At 41.9% G+C, this 10,135-nt stretch overlaps 1 protein-coding gene across 1 annotated transcript in view; it reads right to left on the bottom strand.

The window, feature by feature from the left end:
- Window positions 1–10,135, bottom strand: part of Grk4 (G protein-coupled receptor kinase 4) — a 70,490-nt gene that overhangs the window by 50,035 nt on the left and 10,320 nt on the right. The window contains 2 exon segments of the mRNA XM_017800295.2: window positions 2,424–2,536; window positions 9,557–9,637. Coding sequence (XP_017655784.1) covers window positions 2,424–2,536; window positions 9,557–9,637 — 194 coding nt within the window.

Below are 10,135 nucleotides of genomic sequence, written 5' to 3'. Positions count from 1 at the left end.
TGATGGAATCAAACCAAGCCGCCCAGGCCAAAGTGGATTCAAACTAAGTCCCCCAGGCAAAAGAAAAATTGTACAAGGAAGTAAAAAGAAAAATAATTCTAACTGCTGAGAAAGAGCTGACCTTTTCATGCTCCGGACATCACCAGAGACTTCTCCCACTACTGCCGGTTGCCGCCAGCCCCCTATTGCTTGTTGCTGCCGGCCCCCTCCCACTACTACCAGTTGCCGCCAGCCCCCTATTGCTGGTTGCTGCTGGCCCCCTCCCACTGCTGCCGGTTGTGGTTTGTGGTTTCTGCCTTTAAAAATCGCCTGTAAGCTGAGCTCGGGGCTGCTGTTCTCTCACTCTCCTTCTGAGTGAGGCAGGAGCCTCGTCTGCGCAAACGATTAAATCCTCTTGCTTGTTGCATCTCCTGGTCTGAGGACTGAGTTATTGGGGTGCGGCCTCCTGTGGACGTTGGGTACCCCAGCCTGGGGGTCCTACATTACATCTAGGGTAATTTTTATTTTCTGTTTTTGCTTTTGATTTTTGTTTTGTTTGGAGTTTGTTTCTTCTTGGTTTTGTTCGGGGTCCAAGGAATTCCCCAAATTGACCACTTGGATACTGAGTCGCAGTAAACAGAAGTGCTTTATTGAAACCAACTGGCTGGGGACACAGACAGTCTCGGGAGCTGTACTATGACCCCTAGCAGTGAAAACGCAGGGCTTTTAAGCAGAAAACCCACAAAAACCACAAAGCTGGGGATATCCATAGAAACTATACACAGAATAACCAGGAAAGGATTGGAACAATCTAGAGCTAATTTCCAGAGACTTTACCTATAAGCCATTGGCTGTCTTACCTGGGGCAGAACATTCTTTCTCTTCTGTCCCAGATTATTCCCATACAGACCATACACAGATGTATCAAGTATACTGTTATTGGCTAGCTTACCTGGGCAGAACGTTCTATCTCTTCTGCCCCAGGCCATTTCAATAGAAATCATAAACAGATACCAGGAAAGGGTTTGAACAATGGAGGGGATTTCCAGAGTTAGGTGGAGGGCAGCTTTTTCTCAGAGGATAGGGAGGGGTTCTGAGGGGCACTTTCCTTCAGTTTTGTTTTTCAGACAGAGTCTTGGCATGTAGCTGAAGTCTGCTCAGACTCACGACCTTCCTGTTATTCTTCCTAAGTGCAGGGAATACTGGCAGGAATCACCATGCCCAGCCAGAAGCAACCTTTTATAAATATTTTATTGATTTATTATTTATTTATTTATTTATTTATTTATTTATTTTTTGTCTTTTTGAAGCTGGGTCTGTCTCCCTGTAGCCCCAACTGTCCTGGAACTCACTGTGTAGATCAGGCTGGCCTTGGACTCACAGAAATCCGCCTGCCTCTCTCGGCCTCCCAAGTGCTGGGACAGACGTGTGCCACCACATCCAGCTTATTTTATTTATTTTATGTGTATGCATGTATTGCCTGCATGTACGTAAGTGTACCCATGTTGGGCAATGCCCATGGAGGACAGAAAAGCCGTCAGATTCCTTAAAAATGGAGTTACGGACAGTTGTCAGCTGCCATGTGGGTGCTGGGATTTGAACCCGGGTTTTCTGTGAGAACAGCCAGTGTTGTTAACTGCTGAGCCATCTCTCCAGCCCCAGAAGAAACCTTTTAAAACCACAATAAAGATATCACTCCAATTATTCTCAGGGCACAGGACAAGCTTTTCCGTCTCTCTGGCCCTTAGTTTCCTTACTGTGAGATGAATGACTATCCACATGGATAGACAACTACCACCTATTCTGACCAGATCATCTCAGAAACCACTTTCTTCCTGTGCATATAAGGAAGCTGAACTTAGCCGAAGTGCTCTGCTTACAACTTCCCTGTCCATACTGCAAAGATCCAGAGAAGACTATGTTCAGCAAGGGCTTCAGTCTAGAAAAATATTTTAAAAGTTCACTTCATCCTAGACACAAGCACTCTGGAAAGCAGAGCAGATATGGCCCAGAGATACCACAGAGAAACGAGGACATGGGGACATGACAACGTGAGTGCAGTACCGGCTTTATGAACATGTGTTTGTTACTCTCCCTTAACCCTTTCCATACAAAATTACTGAAAATGACCATTTAATTGTGAAACTACCCAGATAACTTGACTCATGTCAAAATCAAACCAAACAAAAATGAAACGTCCTGTCAGCCTCTGACTTGGGGTTACCTAGAGACACTGTGTATGTGAGCCAGGTGTGGAGACTGACTCAGGCCTATTATCCTAGCACTTGGGAGGCAAAGGCAAGAGGATCAGGAATTCAAGGCCAGTTTAGCTACACAGTGAGTTCAGGGCTAGCCTGGGTTACACAAGAACCTGTCTAACAAACCAACACCAAACTAAACCAAAATGCCCATAATACATGCAGAGCTGGGAAAAGAGCACTTACTGAGTGCATTCTTCAAAGATATTCTTAAAGGAGGCTTTGTGCTTCAGAGTCCATTTACAGTCTTTCACATTATCTGAAAGTAGTTGTGATAAGGAGTCTGCTGACTTCTGAATCTAAAACAAACCAAATACATAATAATTAGTGATTTCACAGTCCTCTATCACTCATACACAGAACCTAATGCTTATTGTAAAAAAAGTGTATGAAGTAAGTCAAAGTGCCACCCCACTCCTACTTGCTAGCACTCAGCCTAGTCTGCTTTTCAGATTTGTTTCTAGACACCCAAAACACATCCAGAAGAGAAAACAGGGTCTCAATGAGGCGTCTAGATACCCATATTCACTGCAGAACTATTCACATGAGCCATAAGATACAAACATCAGGGCTGGGGACAAGGCTGAGCTGGGAGAGTACTTGCCTAGCATGCAGACGACCTGGGTTTGATCCCCAGCACTGCATAATCCAGGCATGAAAACCAGCCCCTGTCCATGAATGGATGGCTGGATAGACAAAGAGAAAACACTTTAAAAAGACATTATCAGGTTGGGGACATAGCTCAGTGCTAGAACACTTGCCTTGGGCTGAATTCTCAGCACTGCAAACAAAATGAATAATTTTTTAATGAGATTTATCTCACAGAGATCCACCTGTCTCTCCCTCCCAAGGGCTGGGATTAAAGGTGTGTGCCACCACACTTGGCTACATTTTTTTTTTTTTTTGGTCTTTTTGAGACAGGGTCTCCCAGTAGCCCGAGCTGGCCTGGAACTATGTAGACCAGGCTGGCCTCGAACTCATGGAGATCCACCTGCCTCTGCCTCCCAAGTGCTGGGATTAAGGTGTACGCCACCATGCCCAGCAAATAATTCTTTTGACTTTTACTACAGCATGGATGAACCTTAAGGGTATTATGTTCATTAAACTAAGCCAATCCAAAAAAGACTAATTTCACTCATAAATGTCTGCATAGTCAAACTGACAGTGGCAGAAAATAAAAGACTGCTGTGAGTGGGTGCTCTTACCCAGCTGCAAATGCTGTGAGCTACAATAATGGCCAGCATGGCACAATATGTCCATGGGTGCAATATTGGCAAAAATGTTATGGGGGTAACCAATTCCTTTCTGATTTAATTTAAGGCCCACTCCACAGAATGAAATCCATACTTGGTATTGTGAATTTTCCAAAAACCCACAGTTGGGGAGCTCATATGCTTCAGAAATGGTTAATGTAGTAAATTTTATCCTACATTTTTATCACAATTAAAAATTTTAAATAGCACAGACATCTCTTCAGAAATTTTTAAAGTATTTTATTTATTTTTATTTTATGTGCATGAGTGTATTGCCTGCATGTATATGAGTGCACCCATGTCGTGCAATGCTGTGGAGGTCAGAAGAGGGCGTCAGATTCCCCTGGAACTGGAGTTAAGGATGGTTCATAGCTGCCATGTGGGTGCTGGGAATTGAACCTGGGTCCACTGCAAGAGCAGTCAGTGCTTTTAACCGCTCAGCCATCTCTCCAGCCCCCAGAAACAGTTTTTTAATCCTCACAATACACAGGGAGAAAAAACTGTGCATATAGTTTTGTGAGCAGGCACCAACTAAACATTCTATTTGCCAATTTTCCTATTGCAACCGCCACTACCGCCAAGACTTCTTTATTGCAGTAAAGCTAAGTTACTATGGCAAAACCACATTTTCTGTAAATCAAAGCAATTAGTTCATCAAAGAAGTTGAAATACTGGCAGAAAAAAAATGGATCTAGGAGAAACCCCACAGATGAAAATCAACAGTACTGCTAGGCGTGGTATGCACACCTTTAATGCCAGCACTTAGGAGGCAATCTCTGTAAGTTGAAGGCCAGCCTGGTCTACAGAGCAAATTCCAGGCCAGCTGGGTCTACAGGGAGACCCTGTCTCAAAAGACGAAAGAAAGAAAGAAAGAAAGAAAGAAAGAAAGAAAGAAAGAAAGAAAGAAAGGAAGAAAGAAAGAAAATCAACAGTACTATTATAATTTATAATAATTCAGAGTCATCATTTAAATTATCTAAGCTGGGCATGGTGGTGCACACCTTTAATTAAACCCAGCACAGAGAGAGAGGCAGAGGCTGGTGGGTCTCTGTGAAGTCAAAGCTAGCCTGGTCTACATAGTGAGTTCCAGGCTAGCTAGGGCTATAGGGAGTCTCAAAACAAAAACAAACGAAAAATTAAAATAAATTATCTAAAACATTTGGGGCATCATATCTCATTCAGCCTCAGAAAAACTAGGATGGATGAAGAAAGGGGTTCAGGAAGCTATAAAACTTCCTGGTGTACTGCAGTACGTTGGAGTATCAAGGTAGAGCCACACCTCACTACCCTCTCAAAGCCAGTTTCTTCCCACACAGCAAGGACAAGAGTAAGATGGGTCCATCCCTTTCTATTAAGGAATTTGCTTGTTCCTTTATTCAACAGTATTCAACACACTGGAGACAGTCTACATAGTGAGTTCCAGAACAACTGGAAACAGAGACCCTGTCTCAAAAATTTTTTTAAATTTTTAAAATTATTTTTATTCTATGTGAATGAATGTATTGTCTGCATGTATGTAAGTGTGCCCCAATGTCACGCAATTTCAGAAGAAGCCACTGGAACCCCTGGAACTGGAATTATGGACAGTTGTTAGCCACCATGTGGGTGCTGGGAATCGAACCCAGGTCTTTTGCAAGAGCTGCCAGTGTTCAAGTTCTCAATTTTGTAAAATTACACAGTAGGTTGATTCAATGAACACCATTTAACAATGAACTCTAAATAGAGATTCAGTACTTAACAAAAACTTTAATTCTCACAGGAAAAAAAAGTTTCCAATGCTTGTGAGAAGAGGGGTAAGGAAAACTAAAGCATGGCAACCACAGAGCAGCATTGCTGGCCAGACACTAAATGAAACAATAACACAGAGACTTCTAGGGCTTCAAATTAAGAAGTCAGGGGTTTTTATTATTTTTATTTTATGTGTATGAGTATTATGCCTGCATTAGTGTAAATGCACCCATGTCATGCAGTGCCCTCAGAGGAAAGAAGAGGGTGTCAGACCCCCTGAAACTGGAGTTACAGACAGTTGTTAGCCTCCATGTGGGTGCTGGGAACTGAACATGGTCCTCTACAAGAGCAGTCAGTGCTCCCCTAACCACTGAATCATCTCTCCAGCCCCAATCAGGATTATTTTTAAGAACAGGTAGTACCAGTACAAATTTACTAGATGACTCAAGTGTTTAATAATTAAACATTTTGGACACAGGAACTAACAGGAAAGTGCACTCCAGGGAAGGAAAGACAGTCGATTTTGTAAAAGTATGCCTATTCTTCCATGCTGAAAGACACATTTACTTTGCTATTTTTATAAAACTCAGGGTTTTAATTATTACGGAGTTGTAAGAGTTCCCTATATAATCTGAATATTAGCATTTGTAAATGGATAATAGAAAGCTTTATGCTTTTAGCTATTACATTTGATCTGTTATCTATTTGCTTAACTTTTTGCTTATGGTATGAGGTAAGAGTTCCACTTCATTCTTTGTGTGTGGACATCCAGCTACTCTGGCACCATTCCCTCTGAGATGCCTTGGCACCCTTACAGTAAGTCAACTGAATGCAGTGCACTCATTTACTTCTGGTTCTCAGTCTGAGCCACTGCGTGCCTATCTCTACCCAAGTGCCACACCACACTGTCTTGATTATTATAGCTTTGTAGTTGAGACGTGTGAGTCCTCCAACTGCATTCTTTTTTTCAAGAAATTCACAATTATTCTGGATTCATTAAATAGACGTATATATTCTACAATCAGCTTGCTGGTTTCTGCAAAAGGGGCAGATACAATTTTAACAGAAAACATATTGAAAACATAACAAATTGCTGAGTATGGCCGTGTTAACAATATTAAGTCTTTTGACCCATGAACATGGGATAGCTTTTCATTTATTTAGGTATTTAATTTTTTTTCAATGTTTTCATAGTTCAATATACAAATGCTGCATTTATTCTTTTAGATTTATTCCTAAGCATTTTTTTTTATCTCTTTGAGACAGGGTCTCCCTGTAGCCCCAGCTGTCCTGGAACTCACTATGTAGACCAGGCTGGCCTTGAACTCACAGAGATCCCCCTGCCTTTGCCTCCTGAGTGCCGGGATTAAAGGCGTGCACCACCACACCAGGGAGGACGTGGGGTCTCTAGAGGAGTTTAGCTCATGAGTGCAGGGCCCTCTGGAGTGGACTAATGCCTATCTGGGTTTGCCTCTTCCTACAGCTTCTTTCTGTCCTTTATCACTCTTAGAGTTTATATATCTTTATGGGTATACATTATGGTAATTCAATACATACATAACAATATGTATTTATCAAATCAGAGTAATAAGGATTTAAATCCTTTTAATCATTAGTGATATATCTTGGGAATTCTGTACTCTTTCAGTCACTCTGAAATATATCATAGGGTATTCTGACCAAGAATCACCCTACTGTGCTATAGAAGAACCAAAAATGATTTTTCCACTCTGTATTTTTGGTGCCCCTACTCAAATCTTTCTCCACTTCCCCTATCTTCTACAAGGGTAGTTTACTGGTTTTCACAGATGTGTCTCTGTCCTTCTGCCATGTGATACTACAGTCTTTACATGTTTGATTCCTGGCTTCAACATCTACTAGCTATGTAAATTTGAATAAGGTATGTAACTAGGATTTTCATTCTTATATGAAAATGGATATAAAAATAGGAAGTGGGCTGGGTGTGGTGGTGCACACCTTTAATCCCAGCACTCGGGAGGTAGAGGCAGGCAGATCTCTGTGAGTTCGAGGCCAGCCTGGTCTCTATGGTGAATCCAGGACAGCTGAGGCTACAGGGAGACCCTGTTTCAAAAAGACCAAAAAAAAAAAAATAGTAAGTGTATCATTGGGTTTTTGTGAAGATGAAGTAGTTTATTACATAAACAAGACTTAGAGTAGCTACTATATTAACTTATTATTATTATTATTGTTGTTGTTGTTGTTGTTGTTCCATTCTATCTCTATACTAGAGGACCCTGCCCAAAATTTAGGACTTCTCTATGTGTGTGTGTGTGTGTGTGTGTGTATGCACAAATGTGTGTACAGGTATGTGCACACATGCATGTACATACAACAGTCAGAGGTCAACACTGAGTATCTTCCCCTACCACTCTCCACCTTTTTATTTATTTATTTATTTGAGTGTTTTTCCTGCATGGATATAAGTGCACCATGGGCATACAATGCCTGTGGAGGCCAGAAGAGAGTATTAGATCCCCTGGAACTGGAGTTGTATATGGGTGTTAGCTGCCATGCAGGTGCTGGGAACCAACCCGGGGTTCTCTGGAAGAGCAGTAAGTGCTCTTAACTGCCAAGTCATCGTTCTAGCCCCTTCACCTTATTTTTTGAGACAGTGACTCTCACTGAACCTGGAGCCCACTGTCTGGCTAGTGAGCCCCCAGGAGGCTCATGTCTCCACCTCCCCAGTACCAAGATTACAGGTGTGTAATGACTATTTACATGGGTGTGGAGATCCAAATTTCCATCCTCATGCTTATACAGTAAGCTTCTACCCACTGAGCCATGTTTCCAGCCTCCAGAGTTGAGGACTTCCAGTGGTCTACCAAACAGAAGTCACAGTAAAGGAAGCAGGTTGCTTACAGCTTTAATTTCAGTTATAACAAGTACTGATAAAGTGCTTTTACTAAACAGCATTAGCTCCTCACCTGAACTTCCAGAGGTAGCTAACAGCAGGATAAAGACAAGCATCTTTAACTGGGCGTGGTGCTGCACGCCTTTTATCCCAGCACTTGGAAGGCAGAGGCAGGCGGATCTCTGTGAGTTCAAGGCCAGCCTGGTCTACATAGCAAGTTCCAGGTCAGCTTCAGCTAAAGACAAAAAAAAAAAGACTAGCATCTTTGCCTCTAGTTTATGTCACTCTTTTACTCTGGGCCAGATTCCTAATTCTACATGTAGACATGTTAATCATTCAACAAGTATCTGTCTAAAAATTAGTGATACCTAATCTGTCTCACGCCTCTTCAAGACTGAAGATAGACTATTTTACCAACAACTTTTGCAATATCCTTTTCCCTAAAAAGGAGCCTGAAAGTCTCCATTGTCTAAGCTTGGATTCCAGGAGTGGAGAGCCTCTCAGACACAAGCCCACAATGAAAGCACACCCCCACCCGTAAACAGGAGCAGCTATCTCGTGGGAACCGGGATGTCCGCTCAAGTGGTAAGATCTTATCTAAGGCCATCTTTTAGAACCAGAACTGAAATACTGATCAACCAGCCAGGCCACTGTGTGACCAAGACTGCTTAATTATACATACCTCCTGCACCCTGCCCCAGTTCTCCTTCTATTCAGACCTAAAGCCACAATACCCATAAGATGGGCTGAAATGCTTAATGTACTTTGTCCCTGAATGGCTACTTTCATTAATACCCTTCTTGCCTTTTCACCACTACTTTGCTTTCTCTGAAGGTGGGAGTAGCTGGATCTGATATGTCAGGACACTGCCCCACCCCCCAGATACTCTCCAGTCCAGTCACAGTAATCCAGGGGCACATTAAACAGCAAGATCCTAGTAAGTCAAAGAGAATAAAACCAAGAGCTTTGAAAGCTTTTAGGAAAAAAATTGTTATTTTTAGTTTAAAACAAGAAAATAAAATTCTCCCATTTTACATTCTGCTTGAAGAAACAACTTTTAAATACTTTGAATCAGGGGCTGGAGAGATGGCTCAGCGGTTAAGAGCACTGACTGCTCTTGCAGAAAACCCAGGTTCGGTTCCCAGCACCCACATGGCAGCTACGAACTGTCCTTAACTCCAGTTCCAGGGGAATCTGAGGCCCTCTTCTGACCTCTGCAGCATTGCATGACACGGGTGCACTCATACACATGCAGGCAATACACTCATACACATAAAATAAAAATAAGATATTTTAAAAAAAGGTTAAAAAATACTTTGAATCAATTTTCTAAGAGATTTATTATTTCTCCTTAATGGACATAAAAATGCAGAAGAGAACATTTCTAAGAAATTAAAATACCTTAAAAAGTAAAAACAGCTATTCAATTTAAATTACTTATATTTATTCTAAAGAATAAACCATACCCCTTTACTATCAAAGAATCTATATAAGATCGATAGTCCATAATCTCTCTGCTCCTCATCAGTGGTAACATCATACTCTGCCTGATTGGAGAGATGAGAGAAAAAATGGTTACACTATTAATGGTTACACCAGTGTTTCACAATACTTTATGTGTTCTGAGCCATGGAGTTCGCCTGGTACCCTCAAAACCAGAGAGGAATTCTGTGGATCAAGTATAGACAGCTCTTTGGGAATGTAAGGACAGTACTGGGGTAAAATGTGAGAGAGTGAGTGAGAGAGAGAAAATGTGTGTGTGATGGTAGATCATTATTGCCAACTTGACTGGATTTAGAATCAACACAGAAACACATCCCTGGGTGTTTCTATGAAGTTGTTTCCAGAGAGAATTAAATGAGAAGAGAAGACCCACCCTAAATATGGATGCTGCTGTCCACAGATGCTACCATCCAATGAACTAGGGTCCTAGGCTGCATAAAAAGTAGGAAATGAGACTGAATAGATGGCTCAGTGGTTAAGACCACTGACTGCTCTTACAGATGACCCAGGTCCCAGTACCAATATGGCAGCTCACAACTACC

This window comes from Nannospalax galili, unplaced genomic scaffold, assembly GCF_000622305.1.
Source record: "Nannospalax galili isolate Female #2095 unplaced genomic scaffold, S.galili_v1.0 scaffold101, whole genome shotgun sequence".
Taxonomy (NCBI): domain Eukaryota; kingdom Metazoa; phylum Chordata; class Mammalia; order Rodentia; family Spalacidae; genus Nannospalax; species Nannospalax galili.
Note: the sequence above shows the minus strand (reverse complement) of the source record. Positions and strands in the feature narration are given on the sequence as shown.